The sequence below is a fragment of the Taudactylus pleione genome, unplaced genomic scaffold (genome assembly GCF_031769625.1).
Source record: "Taudactylus pleione unplaced genomic scaffold, aTauple2 ptg000185l, whole genome shotgun sequence".
Taxonomy (NCBI): domain Eukaryota; kingdom Metazoa; phylum Chordata; class Amphibia; order Anura; family Myobatrachidae; genus Taudactylus; species Taudactylus pleione.
This window is the reverse complement of record NW_028284587.1, coordinates 1,298,979-1,324,819: the sequence shown is the minus strand read 5'-3', so window position 1 is coordinate 1,324,819 and position 25,841 is coordinate 1,298,979. Positions and strand designations below refer to the sequence as shown.

Below are 25,841 nucleotides of genomic sequence, written 5' to 3'. Positions count from 1 at the left end.
GAGCCGCTGACAGGGAAGGCTTCCTCCCCTGGCTAGCATATTTAACCCCCAAGGTTGCGGCATCCCTCTTGCCGCTTAATTTACCCTGGTGGTCTAGTGGTCTGACGGGGTATGCCTCCGATAGAGGGGGGGCCCGCCGCCACCGCTAGCGCCCCCGGTCTGTCCCCTAGACCGGGGGCATGGGACTGCATATAAAAGGCATTACCCGCGCACCGCCGCTAATCAGCGGTGCGCGGCTTACCTTAAGCTCCCCGGCGTCTTCCGGCAGCAGTCCTGGGGGAAACCAGAGTGCGGCTAGTACAGACTCTGGCTTCCCCCGCCGCGATCCCCAGTTCAGTGCTGGCGTCGCGGCGCCAGCAGTTAGAAGGAGCGGCAGCGTGGGCGTCTGTACAGACAGCCCAGCGCTGTTGCTCTGGAGAACAAAACTATAGTAAAAATAAATTTAACCTAGTTAAATAAAAAGCTTTAGGGGGCTGCTCCTGCAGCCCCCCCCCAGCAGGGTGACCCGACTCCGGCCGGGCACCATCTTAAACTGAGGTGCCTGTGGCTCGGGGGCGGGGTATAGGGGAGGTTGGACCCAAGTGCATCCTGGGAGCAGCTAAAAGCTTTAACTCCGTGGTGCCCGAGGATCCAGGAACCAGCTATACCCCAAGGTCACCCTGTGGACCCTGAAGTAGAAATATAGTTCCACAGCAGCTGGAGTGCCACACGTTGAATATCCCTGGTGTAGGGCTTGTCTAAGTGCCCACTTATGGGTGAGAGTGCCAGGACTCAGGGCTCATGACTAGTTTTCCCAGACCTCCGCCACAGGACGGTTACAGGTAACTATAGAGTCACTCAAATAAACATAAGGATGATGTCATTCATTTACTCTTAATTTGTAATAATAATCATACCCCACTTATAATTAGGGATGTGCGCAAGTGTTTTGGTTCTGGATTTTTTTAAAATAAAAATAGATAAAAAGTTTAAAAAATAGCTAAAATCATTTAATTTAGGCAATCCAAAACCCGAATTCCGAACCGCAAAAAGATCAGAACCGTGACCCCGATTTATCCGGATCTCCTCAGGAGATTAGAACCATGACTTGGATTTACCCGGATTCACGAAATTCGGGTGGATTCGGATTTCTAGAGAACCGCACATCTCTACTTCTGATAAAAACAGCGACACAATATCTTCATTCAGTCTTAAATATATTTTACATTTACAGGCAAAAGGCAAAGTACATATATATTAATTTTTTTTGCTTAACCCTTTGCTCTTACAGCATAAAAACGTAAAAGATCAAACACAAAACAGAGTCCCCTGTGTTCACAGGTAACTATACAGATCGTCAACAATGGGGCATTTTACAAGGAGGAGATTAAAATGACACCGCACATTAGTCTCTAGGGTTCGAGGACCTCGAGTGTCCATTAGAAATGTCCATGACTTAATATATGGGCGTTTTATGAACCGCTGAGGTCTTGCCCTTCTGCAGACCGCTTCCATGAAATGATTACGCTCCAAGCTGGAGAGCAGGACCCAGCTGGGACTCGCTGCCATCTCACAATGTTCGCCAGTCACTGTGGCTCCGGGGTTGGTTTGGAAGGAGGGGTCGTTGTCACAACCACAGTGGAGACGGCCTTGGACGCTGCAGGCGAGGAGGCCGGCTGCAGGTGAGAGGCCGGGACTGTTTGTATACGCACCTGGCAGAGATGAAAGAAGAGCGTTTATTGCACACCCACAAGCATTATACTGACATAGCGACAGGGTGATGAGTCTGAGAACGCAGGCATAATGTATCCAACAAGCCGTTCTAGGCACAGGTTCCCTTTTCTCGTAGAAGGTCAGAGAACCATGGAACAATGGGGTACAGATGTGAGAGTAGGAGCCCCGGCAGTGACTGGAAAAAAACCAAAGTCCAATCTTCTCCCCCTCTAGACACCCAGGAAGGAGGAACTACATTTCAACAGAGAACCACCAGAGTATAAATGGGGAAGGGGGCAGTGTTGTCCCCCAATGGGCCATGAGAAAAGGATTTACCATAATTACAAAAGTACTATTTTTATTCTAACGGCACAGCTCTTCATTTGAGACCCTATGCTGCACCCGCCAGGAGGCACTCACCGACCTGGTGGTACGCATATTAGTCACCCTATCTGGAACAGGAAAGCCAGCTTCATAACCTCCCCTTGCACATCAGAGAAGAACAAGATCCTCGCAGTGGGCGTTCCCGGTGCGGGTGCAAATGTCCACATAAATTCCTCCCCTCTGTCTCATGGGTACTGTGCATGAGGGGGACTGAAATATCTATTGACCCTAATACAGACTGCCCAGCCCAGCGCCAATCAGACCACTATTTAGAAACTCCTCGCAGCCCCCAGCATAGGGAGAGGAAATAATATAATAAAACTTTTGCCATAGGTGCTGGCAGCAGCCGCGGAAGTCCTCCGTTACTACCGGCGACAGTAGACACACAGGGCCTGATTCAGACCTGCTCGCTATATGTGTGCGCTCGCAAGCGGCCAGATGTCCTGCGTACGCGCACGCTTCGTTCTGCGCGTGCGCAAACTACGCACTGCGATTGCATACCGCTCGCTCGCCCAGCAAAGGCAGCCCAGGGTAATGGGTGACAGGAGAGGCCGTTTGTGGGTGGTAACAGGGGCAGGACACTAATAACGGGGTGGTTGGAGATGCGAACACAGGTGCGCCTGGGTGTTTCAACGCAGCATCATAGTACACGTCACTTGCCTTTTTTTTTACACCAATTTCCTCGCAATGCTTGCACTAGGGTAAAGCTCCCACAAGCACTGCGTTCACATCCGATGGTACTCGATGTACCAATGTTTTATTACACTTCCTGGAGATGACGTGGTGCTGGTGGGCAGCTCTGCCTGTGCGATTGGGCGTACGCATACACAAAGTTGCCGCTCGCTAAGACATGGTGGGCGTGCTTATGCCTTGGCGAGCGATCGCTTTCCGTGGCGTCACTTTGACAAATTTGCATACGCATCGAGTGAGCATACGCAGATAGCGACCGGGTCTGAATCAGGCCCACAGTTCCCATACATAGTCCCCATTCATATAGGAACATTTCCCTACAGCTGTCTGGCTGTCACAAGCTCAGCAGCAATGGTGCTGTCTGCAAAAATAAACCATAATGAAAGGATAATACACAAAGATTCCTTAGGCAGCAGTACTAGAATGCTCCTTATTCCCAGGGCACTTGGGAAAAACAGGGACTGTGGGATATAGAGGGGGAGGAGCATGAACTAGTTTATTGGAAAAAAAAAAAAAAAAAAGCTCCAACTAGCACCTGTGTACCCCCATTGTTACAGGATCCCCAATAAAAGTAACAGAATGTATCAGTATTTAATAAATAACATTTACAGCACTCTCTCTAATGAACAGGCCTGCGTGCAAGTGGGACCTGCCGACATCGCCTTATCCCAAAGAACTCCTCTAAAGTGACCTACATTATGTATTTATCTCAAGTCACAAAATCCCACCCAAAACGAAACCAGTCCTGCATCACTTATAACGGCTCTCCTAAGACACAGCTATTAATTCTGCGCTAGAGAGAGGTCACTAGTTCCCAGTGTGCAATGTAACGATTATACGTCGCAGCTGAGAACATGAGAAAAGTAAGAGTGACACCTGAAGGCTGTAGGAAGATCTGCCGCACGTTCTAGAGGGGGGGGGGGGGGGGATCCACTAGCCAGAACATACATCACGCCCCAGCACAACACACGTAAATGTGATGAATTACAATTCCCGGCACTCGGGTTGTTGGCCCTATGACCTGATGGAACGCTGCTTTTTCATTCCTGCGCTGTGGTTTACGTGAATGAAGCTACCAGCGAAATCACTCACTAAAGCTAATAAATTAGGACAGCTTACACAACAGTGGCCCTTTTGGAGGTGGCAGTTTTCCCCAGCGGGTCCCGCGTACCTGTGTAGCCTGTCCCTGCTGCTGGAGCTGTTGTAGATGCTGGGCGGTCAGAAAGCTCACAGGTTTGTTACCGGCTATAAGCTTGGTCCCAGCTGGCACAGTGGTCAGGATTATATTCCGCCCCAGCCCACTTATACTAGAGAGAGAGAGAGAGAGAGAGAGAGAGAGAGAGAGAGAGAGAAATACCAATGATCACAGGAGTATTAATCAATGCCTGATACATGCAGTTATTGCACCTGGAATACATGCACTGACAGCCTCAAGACTGGAATCTGGTATAATGAAGAGCAGCGCTGCTGCATTAATAACCCTTAGTGACCATTCACACTGAGTCCTAGGCCATGTGACTAAAGTGAATGAATGTGAATAGGATTAGATCGCACACACACACACGGACATGCATCTAGACTGCTTTGACTGGGAAGGGGTTAATCAGAGCACAGACTTACTTAGCTCCCAAGTTGCCCTTGATGATGGGAGCCGCCATGACGCTCTTCCCTTTCATGGGCTGACCGAGCACAGAGAGCGGCACGGTGATCCGCGCTGGAATTTTACCCTGAAAGATGAACACGAATGTAAATTGGCAATAATCCAATGAGATCAGTGTGGCTGGATTAGGCAATAGCCCCCCTCCCCCACTATGAGAGATGAGGTTCCTAGAGCTTGTGTAGAGGTTTATCTGATATATAATGTACAACGCACGCCTTGAGGAACGGACGCAGAGAGCTTCATCAATGTACTTGCTCTCACTCATTGCAGCTTGCACAGCGTTTGCTAAACTTCTATATATGAAATAAAAGTAATTTAAAGTGTCTCGAAGGAAAAACCCATCATCATGTTCATACTAATAGAAAAACAGACATATTTATACCCCTTTTCCGCTGCCGCAGTGACCAGGATTATTTCCAGGTCACAGCGCAGTGGAAAAGGGTCCCCCCAAAAAAACCCGGGTCTAGTGACCCGGGAATCCAACCCGGGCAACATCCTAATTTCCCGGTGCTTGGAGATGATGCCATCACCAAGCAACGGTGAGTTCTACTGTACATGGGATGCAGTGTGAAGGGCGCGGATCCAGGAATAACTCGGGTCGGTGCCGCGGTGTGATAGGGGTCTGTCCCGATTTGGAAGTGTGTTCCAAAACCTGGGTCGGACCCGGGAGTTTGGTGGTATGTTTTTGATTGGTTAACAGCAAACCCCTTACCATCACAGCGGTCTCCTAAGCAAATCTTATGGTACAGAACTGCTCTTGGAGGATTTCTATAGACACATGCGTGTTTGGTATAAAACTGTAAACCACCCTCTGCCTTCGGATTCTAACCACCCCCTACCGAGAAGCCACAAGTCTCTCACCTGCTGAGCTGTAGTGACCGGAATCTGCCGTATAGTGGCTGTCGCAGCTCCCATGGGGACACTGGTAGGCGCAGGTTTTAGCCCAGTGCTGGTCACAGACGAAAGGCTTAAGGTTGTGGCTGTGTGAACTGGGTTGACCACAGTAGAGGAAGCAACAGGTACTGGTTTGGCAGTTACTGTAATACTCTGTGTAGCTGTGACCTTAGGAGGCACAACACCAAGTCCTTGCACTATCCTTATTGTGGTGCCTGGCTTAGATTCGGCACTAGTTCTCACTTTGCCTTTCTGATCAGCTACAGAAACCCCCAGAGCCGGCATCAGCCTGAAACCAGTACTACTCGGTTCCGCCGGTTTGGCCTCAGGAGTGACTTTGATGGTTGTGGGTGCTGGAGGGGACGGGGAAGAGGGACTAGACGACATCTGTAGGAGAGCCTTGCCGGAGCCGCTTGTAGGGGCAGCAGAGAAGAGTTCCTGAGACAGCTTAACAGCGGTGACCTGGGATTTGGCCAATGTCGCCATCATATCAGGTGTGATACGTAAAATAGTCTGGCCCTTAGCATCTGTGGTGATGGAGGAAGGTGGAAGGCGCAGGACATCCTTGCCCTGTATCCGGAGATTGGTGGTCGAAAGTGGGAGGCTGGAGGAAGACTGAGCCTTCATCCCATATTGCCCAGACAGAGCCACCTGGTGGAGAAGAAAAAAAAAACTACATGGTCAAATATTCGGAAAACACAGAACCAACATTATTCAGGCACCTGGGAGCTTATTCAGTCGGTCGTGAGCGCTCGCGACCGACTCGATGTTGCCCCACAGCGCATGCGCACGACGGAGCCAGCTCCGTTGTGAGCATGCGCGAGACCCGGCTAACGACGGGCGCTCCGTCATTAGGGGTCTCGTAGCAGACGGGGCGAGCTGTCGATGTTGAGTGACTTGCTCGCTCCGTTTGCTGGGCGGGCCGGGAGCGTGCCCGGCCAAACGGAGGCGTTCACAACGGAACGCCTGCCGTTTGGGGGCGGCCCCACTGACATCATCAGAAGCTCTCTGGGGCTTACGAGTGCCCAGACCCTACCCCTAGGGTCTGGTCGTAAGCCCCGATGGTCGCGATGGCCCCGATGGTCGCGACCATCGCCCATGTCGGTCATTAGAGCTGTGGGTGGAAACCCACAGCCTAACGACCGACATGGAGGCGGCCGTTCAGGATGCAAGCGGCCGCATCTAACGACCGCCTCTGAATGAGGCCCCTGGTGTCATGTAGAATATCGGAGAGTAGGCAGTTACCTTTACTAATGTACTACAAGCGCTATAATTTTATAGGAAATGGGATTGGGAAACTGGCAGAGAACGACATGGAACTAGTTTAGAGGTTGATAATTTTTTTCTTACGTGTTAAAAAGTGTAAATGGTCAAATTAAAAAATAAATAAAAAAGTCTGCAAAACTCGCTTATGTGCACACACACACACGATGTACTGAACTCGTAATGAAAACACGGCAGGTTGAGCAGATCACATGTTAATGTGTAAAGTGCGAGCAGAAAGGCCTCCACACTTTTACCTGTTTGAGAATGCTTTGCCCGGTGATGCTCTGAAGGATAGTCGGAGCGGAGCTGGCAGAGGAACTAACCACCGGCTTGGAAGCGACTACCGTAGACGCGGCTAAAGTCGTCACAGAAATGCCTCCCTGAGTGGAGATTGAGGACACAAGGCGCTGGGCCCCAACAGCTGGCTGCGATTTCACCGGCATCGACACCACCTACGTTAGAAGACATTTTGAATGGACCAAAAACAGATAATTATATAGTATTGTTCACCACCGGCGGTCAGGCCATTCCTTACCTGCGTTAATCCCTTGGTGGCCGCAGTGGTGACCGGCAATCTGATGTGAGACAACATGGGAGAGAGAGACTGAGTGACAATGGCCGGAGGTGGCGTGGCTGGGACAGCGGCAGAAGCCGTCACAATTCGCACTTGGGGAATCGTGGCAGCAGAAGAGAGAGAGGGGGTCCTCAGGGGCGCTGCGGTCACCGCGGTCACCTGACTAGTCACAGAGGGAGTCAGCAAGGTGCTCAGCTGAGGCATGGCCGGAGAGGACACCAGGAGAACGCTGTGGAAATGACAAAAAGGAGAAACATTTAGACAACAAAATCAGCCGAGGTGGTTAAGAAAAGACTTTCCAGACATTTCTTACCTCTGACTGGATTTAAGGGGCTCTGGGCCGCTGTTGGTGACAATCTTACTGACAGCAGTGGACGTTGAGGGGGACAGCGGTGTTGTTGGAAGTGCTGGTGTTGTAGGGGTGCTGGGGGTCCCAGGTGTTAGCGGCATGCTACACTCATTGATGTTCAGTTGCCCTGTCTCGGGGGTTCCGTTGCCTTTTATAGGAAACTCCTTACTGCCAGACTTCTGCAAAGACACCAGAGTTATTGTCATCACTTTCCAGCTCTCATGAAGGCTCCTTCTCTAAAAATTTCCGTTAGGACCCCGCTGGTCAGTGTGCCAGCTCTGGGGCCTGGAAAGAGGTGGTTCCCAACATATTTGCATATATGACAAATCTGGGAGAACATAAAAGATTATGGGAACCATACAGGAACATAAGCTCTGTCCTACAGAATAGATTTTTGCAAACGGCGACATGCTAAATAGAATGACGGAGCGGAGGAAGTGGAGGCTCAGGCACCAGGACGTACAATCTTTGACGGAGTCTTCGGCTTCTGTTGGAGAGCTTTCTTCGCTTTGGCTGCCGCAGCCTGAGCCTGGTGGATCCTCTCTGGAGAGGACAAGAGAAAACGTGAGAACGGACCCCACATGGTGTATGTGTTTCACTCTGCTGATCTATAAACTTCTCACCAAACTCTTCCTCGCTGCGGTCTCGATGGAGATAGATCCACAGCTTGCGCCCAATGTCATACTTCACACAGGGATCCTTCTCGTAATGCAGCCTGTCCAGCGCGCCGCTCACCACTGTGTTAACCTGAGGAACAAGGAAGAATTAAGTAGCTTGAACAGGAGACCGGCGGGTGAGAGCGCGTCCTGCTGTCATCAGGAGAACTCCACGGGTTCCAGGATCTCCACTGATCGGGGTTCTACCCCAACGCTGCTCAGCTGGAAAAGGAACGTGTGTGGAGCAGGAACCAGGATTTTGGTATTAAAACGTACATCGAAAGGAATAGAAATTTTGTATCTGAATTAAACATGCATCTACAATGAAATTAAATAAATGTCCACAACCATCTGACTACTGGTGTGCTCAGTACAAGCGTGGCTCACCTGGGCACTGGTAACATCTGGTGCCAGGAACTGGGAGTCTTTCAGTAGCTCACAGATTTCCGCCCGTGTCCCCTCTCCGTTTGGTAGACGGGCAGCAGCATCACGGACTGGTGGGGGAAAATAATATTTACACTATAACAGCAGCAGCCTCATGTACTCATTCCCAGCTTACTTCCAGTACAGGTAAAACCCCCAAAACAGAGCTTGTGGCACTTTACCTAAAGAGAGGATGGTGACATAAGCCGGCCGGTCGGAACGAAGCAGAGAATGCTCGCGAGCTTTGTTGAGAGAGGTCTCCTTGTCGAAGACGCCCTTGACAGGACCCACAACGGATTCAAAGCCGTGCATGCGGAAAGTGAAGGCTTTGTGAGGCTGGAGGTAACGGTGCCTCTCCTGGGTGGTGGAAACACAAAAGCTAACATCAGATTGCTGTAACGGTGCAGAGTAGGCGTCATTACCGGCCACCACCAGATTCTGCCATTTATTGTCTAGTTTGGGTTAGAAAATGAAAACTCAACAATTAATGGTGAGCTCCTACCTGCTCTTGGAAGATACGTTTCTCATCCCCAGAACTGGGCCGCACAATGTAGTCCGTCCGCCTGAAATGTGACAATACCCAAGCGTCAACAGACTGGAGTACATTACTGAAGTTGAGCTGAAGGAACAGCGAAAACCCCCCCCAAAAACCTCAATAATGTTAACTGTATGTTATACAAATATCAGCACATAAAGCTCGTTACGCACTAATCTATGATCAAATGTACAGCATAGAAGAGTTTGGAAAGAGAGAGGATTCTGTACTTACACCCTCGGAACAGGTGTCCCATTGTCCATGCTCTCTTCAGGCTCCTGTGAGGAAATAAAGAATAATTACACAGGAAACACTGACTGGATCCTATGAGATAGGAGTAGGTGAGGAAACTCATTGGGGAAGGTGATCGCGAAAAAAGGAAAAATAAATATGGTGTATATCGTACAAGATTGTAGTAAATGGACCAACACTTTGTGGGCATTCAAATGAGGTCCCGGCCAACACTACTCGGTGTGATCGGTGATCACCACTGCATGTGTACCATCATCTTTAGCAAAGTGCTGAAAGTGGGCAGTCACACCCGTGAAACTCACGTCAAGCATTTCAAGTCGGGACTCTTATGTCTCTAGAGACGTGTCTTTATACACTCTGGCCTCCGTCACGCCAAACAGCCACTCTTGGCGCGCCAGGACCTGTGCGTCCCAGCCATGCCAAGCACCTTTCTCGCATAAACAAACAACTGGGAGCGACAAAGCTACATTGCTAGATTACACTGATCAATTTGATGCGAGACACTTGTACATCTGTTCGCGTCAGAGCCGGAATCTGCGTAAAAAGGGCTCCAAAGCAGGGGCCGCGGGATCTCCTCACGCAGAGTTCCGTTTGTGCTTTGTCTGCAACTTTGTATGTGTGTAAAAACAATTCCAGTTAAAGTGGCAGCTCGGAGCCTCTAGTAAAGAAAAGTACGGTAAGCTGCTAGCCTCTGCTCTTATCAGTTACTCCGGGTGTCTTGCGCTTTATAGACACTGAGGCCCGTATTCAATTTGAGGCGAAAAGTCCGGATCCGCAATACTTTTTCGCCTGTTTAGCTTTTACCCCGTATTCAATTTGAAAGACTTTCCGCCTAGGTGATGCAATATACTAGGCAAAAAAGTTTCGCCTATGAATAGCAGGTGGAAAAAAGTGCAGAATTGGCGTTTTGGGGTGCAACGTTGCGGGACCCCCTGCAGGCTTCAGACAGTCTCCCAAAGGTAAACTGTCAAAAAAATTTAAAAACACTTAAGGACACCCCAAAAAATGACTTTGAAAAAGGGGGCAAAAAAAAAATGTTGGGGACAAAGTTAAAAACTAGCGAACTTGACTCTGCGGGGGTCCCCTAGTATGCCCCAAGTGTTTTTTTCATTGCAGGGGCTTGCGGCAGGTGGATTTTTCACGATTTTTTTCAACTTCACTTTAGCAACTTTTAAATATGCTGACCCCCATTTTCAAGTACCCCAAATTTGCTGGGATAAGTTATTTTCAAGAAAAAATACTCCTGAATACTATGCTGCATCAGGTATAGAAAAACGCTATTTAGCAGCTATTGAGCCCGTTTAAAAACATCAAATACCTTCAGCAAGCCAAATCAGGGGGTACCATAGGGAACCCCCATGTCAGAGCATCTTTTGGGGGGTGTCAGGCTGATTTCCTCAATTCTCACAGTACTTTCCGCCTGTTCAAAGTTTCGCTGGGTCCCGTTTTCTGGTACTTTCAAATGGAATACGAGGTAAAGCGGGGCACGCGTGCGATAATTTTCCACCTACAAAACAGGCAAAAAGTCCGGGACGCGAAAACGTATCGTGGCTCAGCTCAAATTAAATACGGCTCTGAGTGAGTAAGGACACAACCGTACCAGAACAAATCCACTAAAGAACCAATTCCTGTACGGAGTCATTTCCTTATTAGAAATGATTGTTCTATCTGGTACGCTGCCAAAGTGAATTATAAGTTTTCTGGACATCAGCTAATTGCCAACTTCTATCCTTGAAATAAACTGTTGAATTAAGAAAATAATTAATCAGAAAGATGGGTACACAAGAGAGACTGATATTGGAGGAAAGAGATAAAAAAACTCCCCATGCTTAAAATTCCGCCACAATCAAGTGAGTAGTGTTCGCTTAGGTATAATAATTCTATAATTAATAATTAGATTACTTATAATTATCTATACTATACTTTTTCCCGGTCAGTTGCGCCAAAGTGTTTCTGCTAAAGGCGCTGGTCCTGTCCGCCCACATCCTTACGGTAGATCTGCTGCTATCTGTACAGAGCCTTACGCTGCTCTCAGAACACCGCTAGTGTAATACAATATGACGTGACTGACTCAGAAGGGAACACGCATGACCCCCGTATGTCCTATGCGCACATGGCTGCTCATTAGGCCGAGGCCGTGACCTCACCTTGGTGAATATCTGGTCCTTTGTCTCCAGCCAGAGATGAAAGAGAGCTACAAGTTCCTTCTCACAGTCGCCGGGGGGAGCTGCAAGTAATAACACATTATTATTATCACCCTTTATTTATATGACGCCACAAGGGTTCCGCAGTGCCTCACATAGCACATAAACAAATGAGCAAACAAGAAAATAGCGACTTACAGTACAAAACAACGCAGGACAAGGACATGGTTTATAAACATTGCTGTAATAGCGATCATAACACTCAAGAGAGCAGCAGGGCGTCAGCAACCAGGTGTTAGGTGCCCTTGTGGGGAGCTTGGAGTAAGGGAAGGAGAAGCACATGAGAGAAGAACAGCCGGGGAATCAGACCTCTCTGTACCCGCAGCGCCACAGGGAAAGGGAAACGAGAGGATTCGGGGGAACTCACCAAAACATTTCCACTCCTGAGTCTTCTCCCTGAATTCCACAAATGGTGCGAAGCCAGGCAAGCCTTCTGCAAATAGCGAGCAGTAATGAAAGGGGTTAGTACAGCACCCAGAAGCCCGATTCATATACATTTAAATCATGGCAGAACTAAATATAAACTAAGCACCAGAGGACACCATGAGGAGTAACTACAGGATTGAGTAGATAGTGAAACCAGCAGTGACCATTAGTATGCATGAGCCAGGTTACTAGCATTTATTGCTGGAATTAACACGCCATACCGGATACACCCACTAGGACGTTTCCACGACAGTGATCAGAGATAGACACCAGGGGGCACTGTGTCAATATATTAGCATCAGTTATAATAATATTTATTTTATTATTTATTACCAGTTATTTATATAGCGCACACATATTCCGCAGCGCTTTACAGAGAATATTGCCCATTCACATCAGTCCCTGCCCCAGTGGAGCTTACACTCTATATCCCTATCACATGCTCACACACATACACACTAGGGGTAATTTTGTGTTGGGAGCCATTTAACCTACCAGTATATTTTTGGAGTGTGGGAGGAAACCGGAGCACCCGGAGGAAACCCACGCAAGCACAGGGAGAATATACAAACTCCGCACAGGTAGGGCCGTGGTGGGAATCGAACCCAGGACCTCAGCGCTGTGAGGCAGTAACGCTAACCGTTACACCATCTGTGATAGAAATCTTCTGCACGAATCACATTACAAAAGCCTGGGCTATATATTCCAGGTTAGTGCATTAATTGTATACACGCAGCAGTGACACAAGGGACTGGCATTCAGTTGCCCGGCATAACCGTTCTCCATTTGTGTATTTCGTGTTCCCATAGGAAAAGGTTAGAACCCAGCCTCTGCTGCATTACACTGTACTGGAGAACATGGATTTTTACACCTCACCTTTGCTGTCTCCATTCAGGTACAGAAGAGCAGTATGCACCAGGTCGCACCAGTTGGGGGCAGCAGAGAACCAGCTGTTTAAGGTACTGGCGGGAGAAGACTGCCAGTGGGACACCTTGTCCTCCAGCTGGGAGACCAGGATGAGAGAAGACAAATACTTATTACCAGCACATAAACCTCCGTATACCCTGTGTCACCCCCTACACACACAGCAATGACCATAGTATATTAATGAGCATAATGACAAGTACCCAAATCCAAGGTCAGTATATAAGCCCTAACGTGGGGGAAGGATTTACTCACCAACATGAGACTGGAGGGGCCCTCGACCAGGAGGATATCTAGGATCAGGGTGAAGAAGCAGGCGGAGATCTCATTGAAGGGTAAAGGTGGCTTCACGTCTTCAATGGGCCTGTGCGGGAGGGAGAAGCACATGCTGACTCCAGGTCAGAGACGCGGGTGATGGGACTCAGACATGTCCGCAGAGCCGCCAGCGGCATATACAGAGCAATAAGCGCAGAGCACAATACAATGATTATTAGGGACTACAAGCATCGGTGCTATGCAGAGATACACAGAGCTATCGCCCAGTGACGAGGGACTCACTCTTCCTTCACAGCGGTCATGGCGATGGCGTCACTGGGGAGCAAAGCCGGCATCACCTCTGCTTCTTCAGGGGCATCTGGGTAATCGTCCGGCTCAGACTTTATGGGTTTCAGCTTCTTCCTCTTCCGCTCATCCCGCTCCTTAACGCGTTTCTTCATTGTAGCCAGGTCAAAGAGAGCTGGAAAACATGGATACTGCTCAGTCCACAACTGGCAGACAGAAGTGGCCATATCTTCCCAGGGAAGCACGGAGCGATCAGAGCGACAGGAGACAGAGAGACGAGAGCTTGTCTGGCGCAGTTCTGCGCTGTTCGGCTTTTAATACATTTCCTCCATATTTTTGACTGGAATTAACTTTTAAAAATTAGCCAAATTCTATTCGAGATGTGCATGACCGGTAAATGTTACTACTGCAATGCGGCCGATATTCACACAATGCAACATAATCCGTATATATAACAGGAAGAGTATTACAGCCTCACAATACCTGATAAAGAGCCCTTCCTGCCGGCGTTGACCCGAGTCATGATATCATTCATGGTTACACCATCGGTCATCAGATCAGGATGATCCTGCGGGAGAGAAAGGGAACTTGTAAGTGATCTGTAACTCCCTGCACCATACTACAGTATAACAAGTCTGTATAATACAGTGACCCCACCATACAAATAACAAGTCTGTGTAATACAGTGCCCCTCTGCACCATACTACAGTATAACAAGTCTGTGTAATACAGTGCCCCCCTGCACCATACTACAGAATAACAAGTCTGTGTAATACAGTGCCCCCACCATACAAATAACAAGTCTGTGTAATACAGTGCTCCTCTGCACCATACTACAGTGTAACAAGTCTGTGTAATACAGTGCCCCCACCATACAATAACAGGTCTGTGTATTAGCTATCCCCCTACCATACAATAACAAGTCTGTGTATTACAGTGCCCCCCTACGTTATACCATAACAAGTCTGTGTAATACAGTGCCCCTCTGCACCATACTACAGTATAACAAGTCTGTGTAATACAGTGCCCCCCTGCACCATACTACAGAGTAACAAGTCTGTGTAATACAGTGCCCCCACCATACAAATAACAAGTCTGTGTAATACAGTGCCCCTCTGCACCATACTACAGTATAACAAGTCTGTATAATACAGTGACCCCACCATACAAATAACAAGTCTGTATAATACAGTGCCCCTCTGCACCATACTACAGTATAACAAGTCTGTGTAATACAGTGCCCCCCTGCACCATACTACAGTATAACAAGTCTGTGTAATACAGTGCCCCCCTGCACCATACTACAGTGTAACAAGTCTGTGTAATACAGTGCCCCTCTGCACCATACTACAGTATAACAAGTCTGTGTAATACAGTGCCACTCTGCACCATACTACAGTATAACAAGTCTGTGTAATACAGTGCCCCCCTGCACCATACTACAGTATAACAAGTCTGTGTAATACAGTGCCCCCCTGCACCATACTACAGTGTAACAAGTCTGTGTAATACAGTGCCCCTCTGCACCATACTACAGTATAACAAGTCAGTGTAATACAGTGCCCCCCTGCACCATACCATAACAAGTCTGTATATTACAGTGCCCCCCTACGTTATACCATAACAAGTCTGTGTAATACAGTGCCCCCCTGCAACATACCATAACAAGTCTGTGTAATACAGTGCTCCTCTGCACCATACTACAGTGTAACAAGTCTGTGTAATACAGTGCCCCCACCATACAATAACAGGTCTGTGTATTAGCTATCCCCCTACCATACAATAACAAGTCTGTGTATTACAGTGCCCCCCTACGTTATACCATAACAAGTCTGTGTAATACAGTGCCCCCCTGCACCATACCATAACAAGTCTGTGTAATACAGTGCCCCCCTGCAACATACCATAACAAGTCTGTATATTACAGTGCCCCCCTGCACCATACCATAACAAGTCTGTATATTACAGTGCCCCCCTACGTTATACCATAACAAGTCTGTGTAATACAGTGCCCCCCTGCAACATACCATAACAAGTCTGTGTAATACAGTGCTCCTCTGCACCATACTACAGTGTAACAAGTCTGTGTAATACAGTGCCCCCACCATACAATAACAGGTCTGTGTATTAGCTATCCCCCTACCATACAATAACAAGTCTGTGTATTACAGTGCCCCCCTACGTTATACCATAACAAGTCTGTGTAATACAGTGCCCCCCTGCAACATACCATAACAAGTCTGTGTAATACAGTGCCCCCCTGCAACATACTACAGTATAACAAGTCTGTGTAATGCAGTGCCCCTCTGCACCATACTAAAGTATAACAAGTCTGTGTATTACAGTGCCCCCCTGCACCATACTACAGTATAACAAGTCAGTGTAATACAGTGCTCCCCTGCACCATACCATAACAAGTCTGTGTAATGCAGTGCCCCCCTGCACCATACTACAGTATAACAAGTCTGCGTAATACTGTGTCCCCCACCATGCAACAGGTCTGTATTACAATGCCCCCCTGCACCATACCAATAAAAGTCTGTATATTACAGTGCCCCCCTGCACCATACCATAACAAGTCTGTATATTACAGTGCCCCCCTGCACCATACCATAACAAGTCTGTATATTACAGTGCCCCCCTGCACCATACCATAACAAGTCTGTATATTACAGTGCCCCCCTGCACCATACCAAGTATGTATGCAGTAATTATAGTGACCCCCCTGCACCATACCACAAGTAGTATGTATACAGTAATTATAGTGACCCCCTGCACCATACCAAATATTTTACATTGCACCACAACAAGACTGTCCACATAATGCAACTCATTGCTACTTGTAACTTTGTCAGATTATTCCATTTAAATTCATGTATTTTTCATATAGGTGAACAGGGAGCGTACAGAACAGGGGGTTCCCTACTGCTATACTGACCCTATCACAGGGGGTGTACGGAACAGGGGATTCCCTACTGCTATACTGACGCCGTCACAGGGAGCGTACAGAACAGGGGATTCCCTACTGCTATACTGACCCTATCACAGGGGGTGTACGGAACAGGGGATTCCCTACTGCTATACTGACGCCGTCACAGGGGACGTACAGAACAGGGGATTCCCTACTGCTATACTGATCCTGTCACAGGGGGCATACAGAACAGGGGATTCCCTACTGCTATACTGACCCTGTCACAGGGGACGTACAGAACAGGGGATTCCCTACTGCTATACTGACCCTGTCACAGGGGGCGTACAGAACAGGGGATTCCCTACTGCTATACTGACGCCGTCACAGGGGGCGTACAGAGCAGGGGGTTCCCTACTGCTATACTGACGCCGTCACAGGGGACGTACAGAACAGGAGATTCCCTACTGCTATACTGATCCTGTCACAGGGGGCGTACAGAACAGGGGATTCCCTACTGCTATACTGACCCTGTCACAGGGGACGTACAGAACAGGAGATTCCCTACTGCTATATTGACCCTGTCACAGGGGACGTACAGAACAGGAGATTCCCCCTACTGCTATACTGACCCTGTCACAGGGGACGTACAGAACAGGGGATTCCCTACTGCTATACTGACGCCGTCACAGGGAGCGTACAGAACAGGGGGTTCCCTACTGCTATACTGACCCTGTCACAAGGGGCGTACGGAACAGGGGATTCCCTACTGCTATACTGATCCTATCACAGGGGGCGTACAGAACAGGGGATTGCCTACTGCTATACTGACGCCGTCACAGGGGACGTACAGAACAGGGGATTCCCTACTGCTATACTGATCCTGTCACAGGGGGCATACAGAACAGGGGATTCCCTACTGCTATACTGACCCTGTCACAGGGGACGTACAAAACAGGGGATTCCCTACTGCTATACTGACCCTGTCACAGGGGGCGTACAGAACAGGGGATTCCCTACTGCTATACTGACGCCGTCACAGGGGGCGTACAGAGCAGGGGGTTCCCTACTGCTATACTGACGCCGTCACAGGGGACGTACAGAACAGGAGATTCCCTACTGCTATACTGATCCTGTCACAGGGGGCGTACAGAACAGGGGATTCCCTACTGCTATACTGACCCTGTCACAGGGGACGTACAGAACAGGAGATTCCCTACTGCTATACTGACCCTGTCACAGGGGACGTACAGAACAGGAGATTCCCCCTACTGCTATACTGACCCTGTCACAGGGGACGTACAGAACAGGGGATTCCCTACTGCTATACTGACCCTATCACAGGGGACGTACAGAACAGGGGATTCCCTACTGCTATACTGACGCCGTCACAGGGAGCGTACAGAACAGGGGGTTCCCTACTGCTATACTGACCCTGTCACAAGGGGCGTACGGAACAGGGGATTCCCTACTGCTATACTGATCCTATCACAGGGGGCGTACAGAACAGGGGATTGCCTACTGCTATACTGACGCCGTCACAGGGGACGTACAGAACAGGGGATTCCCTACTGCTATACTGATCCTGTCACAGGGGGCGTACAGAACAGGGGATTCCCTACTGCTATACTGACCCTGTCACAGGGGACGTACAGAACAGGGGATTCCCTACTGCTATACTGACCCTGTCACAGGGGGCGTACAGAACAGGGGATTCCCTACTGCTATACTGACCCTGTCACAGGGGGCATACAGAACAGGGGATTCCCTAATGCTATACTGACCCTGTCACAGGGGGCGTACAGAACAGATGAGGAGGCTGCGATGACATTAAACTCAGAAACGAGACAAATAGTGTCCTGGAGAAACATTACATTAGTCACCTTAAACATGTTCATTTAATAAGCACTTGAATCCACTGGAGCCTGACCAATGAGTGATGTCCGCTTTCTTATGATTACATGAATAGCTTATAGGACATTTAAAAAACAACAAAACACATATAAAAAATGTGTTATGTTCTTTTTTTTTTTTTACTTTCTTCTTCCAGATCTCTGATGCAGAGATTTAACCCATAAACGCACACATACAGCAATACTCACCGGCTGATGTTTCCTTTTCTCGCTGTGTTTTCTCAGCAGCAGCTTCAGGTCACGCTCAGTCAGTTCAATTTTGTCTTTCATAAAACAGATACATGTGTGGCATTTAGATGTTTGCTGCAAAGCGTCACACTTTTTTTTTTTATTACTACACCGAGAGAAAGGAATGAAAAAATACGTATCCAGGTGGGCGCTAGGGGGTCAATTCAATTGAATGTGCACCGAAATCGCAAGTACTCCTGCACACCCCTAGGGGTGCGGAACATCACATCACATCGCAGAGAACTTAATCAGCCCCTAAGACGCCATCGAGAATATTTATAGGATGAAGTGTTGAACTGGATGAGTATTTACTATTTACTAGACTCACTGCTTTATATTTACAGTACATAACTTGCACAGTACAGAGACTGAACGCCAATAAGGATTTATTACAATTAAATGCTAACACCCACGATTTGCCCCGCTTCCACATTCCCATCATATGTGCCTCCATCTCAGCCTACAAATCTGTTTCACTTCCCAGGAAAACACTGGTGCATTGTGGCAAATCTAGTCGCATTACATCATATAATAGCGATTTGTACTGATGATCATTTGGAAACATGTCTGGCCGGGCTAGTGGCATAGAGTTTAGTGTATATTCACTGCTCGGCAATGTTACTAAATAAACCTCCATGTATCTTCATTTTGCCATTTTAGAATTTTGCAATATTTAAAAAAAAAAAAAAAAAATTCTCCAAAGGCTGATTAAGGAGAGCAGATAGGTTATGCACTGCAGCTGCTGAGAAGTCTGGGAGTTGTATCTCTGATATACAATGACGCATGTGCCAACCTCACCTGCGGTTTTCATGTCCTGAGTGGAAAGTGTGGGGATAGAACGGAGAGGGACAGCAGCCCCCGGAGAATGGGTGGGTGACCCGCCTGGAAGCCAGGAACTGAAATCTACAGATAAAACATAAAGTGTGAGGACACTGTGGTAAGCCCAGTAATGAGAAGTAGGGCTGTCCAGTGCCAGGTGCCTCACCTTCCTCCTCTGAAGACAAGGTACCATCTCCACACTCCTCTTTCACCTCTCTTAAGATCTTCAGGTAACGGCGCTGTGCCCTCCTCTCCCTCTCCTCCGGAGAGTTACGCAGAGAGGGGGGTTTCCTCTTCATCACCAGGTCCGGCCCATTCTTCCTTGCAACATCGAGTAGCTCCTACAGTCAGTAAATAAAATAACAAGAGATACCAGGGACAGTTAGTTGAAATAAAGCAAAATAGGGAACGGTACGAGTCCCATAGGGTGTAGTGTAACTGGTGTAAAAGTGGGTCGCTGGCTGTACCTTCCTGGATGCCAGGATCTGTTTCAGCAGGGTGTGAAAATACTGCTGCTGAGACGTCAGATATCGCTTGTACTGGGACTTTAGACACAGCTGTCGATACTTCACCACCTCCGGATTCAGGTGACCGTCTAAAACACAGGAACAACAAACATCCTTTAAATAATCATCTTACACCCCCTCCTGACCCCTGGAACCAGCCTGGGTCGTACAAGAGCAGAGATCTAAAAAGGCAACCTGGTTCTAGGTTCCAGCCATGATACTGTACATTGCAGGGTTACTGGTCATCTCATGCCAAGCATCTGATAATGTGCCATTTATTACTAAGTAGCCTCTAATGGAATCGGTATGTAATGCCGGCGGACTAAATACTGACACTGGCAGCCAGAACCGTTAGGATCCCGACAGGGGCTAGTAAGTACATTAAACATCCCCCCCTCACCAACCCTCCTTTAATGATGCGTAACCCTAACATCCCCCTCGGTGGTGTCTACCCCCCCCCTCCCCGCATCCTAAACCTAACCCTCCCGGGGTGATGTCAAACCCTAAACCCCCTCAGGGGGGCTCCCTAACCTAACCCTCAACCCCGCCCGTGGCTAAGCGCTAACACTGCCCAGTTTACCTTCGTTCGGGAAGCCCTCTGTCTAGATTCCAGCATCGGGATCTAGACGTGCGTCGGGATTTCGACGCCGGGATTTAGTCAGACGGCTTCCCGGCCGTCAGCATTTTGACCGCATCCCCCTCTAACATCAGCACACCTTTACCTGTCATAATATTATCTACAGTTACTAAACAGCCCCTTTACGTTTTTATGGCATATTCTGTTCTAAAACACTGAACTATTATTGCTCCGATTACAGCTTATACATTGTTTGATTTGCACACTCGCCTGACACACAGACAACAGATGACAGGTTAGTAACATGTAGGGATAAGGCACATTGTGCCCATACATTATAGTCTTCATTCTAGCACCCTGCACCTATCACAACCCGTCCAGTTCCCCTATCTTGCCTGGGGTGTTCTAGCACACTCAGCTGATGCAACAAACAGCTGAGATTCAGTAGTTTGTGTGCTAGAAGCACCAGAGCAGAGAGTGATACCCCAGGCAGGAAAGATGACCTGCACGGGTTGTGACAGGTGCAGGGTGCTAGAATGAACACTACATTACACTGCTTGGTTGGAAGACGGCACTAAACCTCACCTCGGAACAGTTTCTGAGCAATATGCAGCGGGTTCCCGAACCGGAAGTTGTCTCCCCTGAAGAGAGCCTGGATGATCTGCTCTTGCTGCCCGGCGTTGTCCTCCGGGAATTTAGGCAGGAACTGGCGAAGGTGTTCTCGCTGCGAGTCGGACAGAACATTTTGCCATGTGTCTTTACTGACCACGTCGAAGAACAGCTCGGGCTGGGGGCAGCAGAAAACAAGGAGAGAGGGTTGTAACAAGGGACAAGATCTGAATGAATTTGGAGGTAACACTTTATAGATCAATACCTTAATGGTATCACCGTAATACACCAGGTAACACAATATAACTATGATTCATCATAAGCTCCCTCCCCGGAGAATCAAAGTTATTTGTACCATGTAAATGTTAGAGACCAGGATTAAAAATATAGGGCCTGATTCAGACCCGCTCGCAAACGGGTCGACTGTTAGGCAGTGCGCTTGAATCCAAAAGGGGCAGCTGTCGATGTTGATCGACAGCTCGCCCCGTTTGGTAGGCGGGTCGGGGGGGTGGCTTGCCAAACGGAGGCGTTCCCGAAGGAACGCCTGCTGTTTGGGGGCGTCCCCACTGACATCACGAGTGATGTCAGTGGTGAGCTTCCGGCTCTATTAGAGCCAGCAGCTCACTGGGGCTTGCGGGAACGAGACTTTACCACAAGGGTCTCGTCGCAAGCCCAATGGTCGCGACCATCACCTGTCCACTCGCTTAAGCTGTGGGTGGTCACCCACAGCTATGCGAGTGGCCAGGAGGCCGGATTTAAAAAAACATGCGGCCGCCCTGATTCATCAGAGCGAGCGCACGCTTTTTGCGTTCGGCTCTGAATCAGGCCCATAGTTTGGAAAAGGAAGTGCATCTGTCCCTTGAGAGAATGTTTTCCATTAATGCCGCGTATCCACTTGCAGATAGTGGAACGACATCGTAATCGTACAGTCGTTCCTCATCCCCTGTAGTGCCTACATTGAACGATATGTCATTCAGTGCAGGCACTGAACATGGCCAATCTGGCTTTAACGGCAGATTGACCAGCATGTTCAGGCAATGATTGATGTCGGAAACGATCAGCGGGAGCGTGCATCGCTGGTCACTTCCGACATTAAACTGCCAGATTTATGAACGATTAACGAGCGATTGAACGATCACGATGTCGTAATCGTTCAATCGCTCATTTATATCTACAAGTGGATACGCGGCTTAAGTCTTCTGGTAGATACTACCATGTGCTGCCACATTTATGTAAAAGTTTGCCGAGAATCGCAACCAAAGCAAAACCACCCCACAACATTGCCGTTTCCCAGAATCAAGTATCTTAATAGTTACAAGAACACAAATCCAACTTTCTGATTTATAGAATAACACAATCAGAATAATGATATATAGATTTTTCTCTATTGGTTGGCTGAATAGATCGTACTTGGAAAGTTGGACAATTACTTTCTATAATGCTATTCCTGATGGAGACCAATCTGTTCACACAGCAAGCAACACAACACAGACATGGAGGAGTTCAACTACTATGAAGATAGTAGGTTCAACAAATGAAAGCAAAGCATCAGCTAGGGGTGAGGTGACGACCATTCCAGCTTCAATCAACACAGCAAAAGTAATAAAAGAGCATTGTACATGTTAGGACAGGGAGAACATCATGGGGGTACTCACATCCTCCAGCAGATCTACATGTTAGGACAGGGAGAACATCATGGGGGTACTCACATCCTCCAGCAGATCTTCAGGAAGACTGACTTTAGTTCCCCCAAGCAAACACTCCTCCATGATACCTGTCCCATTGCTGCATGGCCCCAGATCCAGAGGATCAGTCAGCATAGTGTCCAGGGAATCCATGGCTTGTTAACTAGTGAGATAATAAACAGAGGATGATTTCTATAGAGTTGGGTAACAGCACTGACATTGAACGGCAGGTGGTATCTCCAGAACCCTGACACAGCATTGTCACATCACAAGCCATGAGCTGATATTGGTCATGTTCAATATGTGTACTGTATATAACAATGCCACTGGTCCCGTGTTAGACTGCAGAGCGTACATGTGTGTGACATAGTACATGACATTAGAGTGTCTGCTGCCCAAAACCCATGCACACCATTAATGATTTCTGCAAGAATATTAATAAGTTAACAAAGCAAGAACCTCTTAATTGAAGTTTCAAAGTATCTGTATAAAGCCCAATTTAGAAAAGAATCTGTCCTATACCGCCAGTGGCACAGAACCTGTCCAAGAGCCCGTTCCACCAGTGGCATAGAACCTGTCCAAGTGCCCATCCTACTAGTGGCGCAAAACCTGCCGAAGTGCCCGTCCCGCCAGTTCTGCTGAACCTGCTTAGATGCCCATCCTTGCCAGTGCTGCAGAAACCGCACAGATGCCCATCCAGACCGTGCTGCGGAACCTGCGTAGGTGCCCATCCCTCCAGTGCTGCGGAACCTGCCCAAGTGCCCGTCCTGCCAGCGCTGCGGAACCTGCATAGGTGCCCATCCCACCAGTGCTGCGCAAACTGCATAGATGCCCATCCCGACAGTGCTGCGGAACCTGCCCAGGTGCCCGTCCCTCCAGTGCTGCGGAACCTGCCCAAGTGCCCGTCCTGCCAGCGCTGCAGAACCTGCATAGGTGCCCATCCCACCAGTGCTGCGCAAACTGCATAGATGCCCATCCCTCCAGTGCTGCGGAACCTGCCCAGGTGCTTGTCCCAGTGCTGCGGAACCTGCCCAGGTGCACGTCACTCCAGTGCTGCGGAACCTGCATAGATGCCCATCCCACCAGTGCTGCAGAACCTGCCCAAGTGGCCCCAACTAGAACCTGCCTCTCTGACTGACCCATACAACACAAAACCTGCCCAGATGGCACAGAAGCTGCCCCTCTGCTCGCCCACACATGGCACAAGATCTGTCCCTTGCCCTCGGGTGTCACACATTGCCGCCCACGGGGCTGCTTACTAACCCTACCTGGGGACACCCGTTTCCCCACACCGGACAGCGCGGCCCTCCGCCCTCCACGGCATCCTGCCCGGTACCGGTTTCCGCTTTCCCCGCCGGAAGTAACACACCGGAAGCAAACATGCACACGCGGGGCATATTTCCTTTACCCATGATGCTGCGGGGTGAGTGACAGGAGGCCCGGATGTTTGTGCAGCGCATTGTGGGACAAGTGTAGTGCGGGCCGGAGCTGGCTGGGGAGCTAAGGAGGGTGTTGCAGCCCGTGAGTGTAGGGATCGGAATAGGGATCATCATCCCATTACATGGGGTTTGTGCATATTGCTGGGGAATAGGGATCATCCTGTCACATGGGGCTGTGCATATTGCTGTGGAATAGGGATCATCCTGTCACATGGGGCTGTGCATATTGCTGTGGAATAGGGATCATCCCTTCACATGGGGCTGTGCATATTGCTGTAGAATAGGGATCATTCCGTCACATGGGGCTGTGCATATTGCTGGGGAATAGGGATCATTATCCCATCACATGGGGCTGTGCATCTTGCTGGGGAATAGGGATCATCATCCCATCACATGGGGCTATGCATCTTGCTGGGGAATAGGGATCATCATCCCATCACATGGGGCTGTGCATCTTGCTGGGGAATAGGGATCATCATCCCATCACATGGGGCTGTGCATCTTGCTGGGGAATAGGGATCATCCTGTCACATGGGGCTGTGCATATTGCTGTGGAATAGGGATCATCCCTTCACATGGGGCTGTGCATATTGCTGTAGAATAGGGATCATTCCGTCACATGGGGCTGTGCATCTTGCTGGGGAATAGGGATCATCATCCCATCACATGGGGCTATGCATCTTGCTGGGGAATAGGGATCATCATCACATGGGGCTGTGCATCTTGCTGGGGAATAGGGATCATCCCATCACATGGGGCTGTGCATCTTGCTGGGGAATAGGGATCATCATCCCATCACATGGGGCTGTGCATCTTGCTGGGGAATAGGGATCATCATCACATGGGGCTGTGCATCTTGCTGGGGAATAGGGATCATCATCCCATCACATGGGGCTGTGCATCTTGCTGGGGAATAGGGATCATTATCCCCCTGACCCCAGTCATTTTCCGATCACATAGGGCTGTGCATCTTGCTGGCGAATAGGGATCATTATCACATAGGGCTGTGCATTTTGCTGGGGAATAGGCATCATCCCATCACATGGGGCTGTGCATATTGCTGTGGAATAGGGATCATCCTGTCACATGGGGCTGTGCATATTGCTGTGGAATAGGGATCATCCCTTCACATGGGGCTGTGCATATTGCTGTAGAATAGGGATCATTCCGTCACATGGGGCTGTGCATATTGCTGTGGAATAGGGATCATCCGATCACATGGGGCTGTGCATATTGCTGGGGAATAGGGATCATTATCCCCGTGACCCTAGTCACTTTTCCCATCACATGGGGCTGTGCATCTTGCTGGGGAATAGGGATCATCACATGGGGCTGTGCATATTGCTGTGGAATAGGGATCATCCAGTCACATGGGGCTGTGCATATTGCTGTGGAATAGGGATCATCCCGTCACATGGGGCTGTGCATATTGCTGTGGAATAGGGATCATTCGATCACATGGGGCTGTGCATATTGCTGGGGAATAGGGATCATTATCCCCATGACCCCAGTCACTTTCCCATCACATGGGGCTGTGCATCTTGCTGGGGAATAGGGATCATCACATGGGGCTGTGCATATTGCTGGGGAATAGGGATCATTATCCCCCTGACCCCGGTCACTATTCCATCACATGGGGATGTGTATATTGCTGGGGAATAGGGATC

General features: G+C 48.9%; 1 protein-coding gene across 2 annotated transcripts; it reads right to left on the bottom strand.

The window, feature by feature from the left end:
• Window positions 1-1,189: 1,189 nt before the first annotated feature.
• NFRKB (nuclear factor related to kappaB binding protein) lies at window positions 1,190-24,201 on the bottom strand. 2 transcript variants are annotated; one of them, XM_088476247.1, is made up of 26 exons: window positions 24,144-24,201; window positions 22,760-22,898; window positions 21,027-21,228; window positions 19,826-19,953; window positions 19,525-19,699; window positions 19,338-19,442; window positions 18,501-18,574; window positions 13,974-14,058; window positions 13,488-13,665; window positions 13,185-13,293; window positions 12,882-13,008; window positions 11,947-12,012; window positions 11,523-11,602; window positions 9,358-9,401; window positions 9,091-9,151; window positions 8,771-8,945; window positions 8,553-8,659; window positions 8,133-8,256; window positions 7,973-8,052; window positions 7,474-7,688; window positions 7,122-7,389; window positions 6,841-7,038; window positions 5,288-5,971; window positions 4,387-4,493; window positions 3,938-4,073; window positions 1,190-1,691 (listed from the first exon to the last, which is right to left on the bottom strand). In XM_088476247.1, exons 2-26 carry the CDS (start codon window positions 22,886-22,888, stop codon window positions 1,566-1,568), a joined length of 3,783 nt encoding a protein of 1,260 aa, XP_088332373.1. In that variant the 5' UTR covers window positions 22,889-22,898; window positions 24,144-24,201; the 3' UTR covers window positions 1,190-1,565. The 2 variants fall into 2 exon arrangements, with proteins under 2 accessions (XP_088332373.1, XP_088332372.1); XM_088476246.1 differs by lacking the exon at window positions 24,144-24,201 and adding an exon at window positions 24,004-24,121.
• Window positions 24,202-25,841: the final 1,640 nt, after the last annotated feature.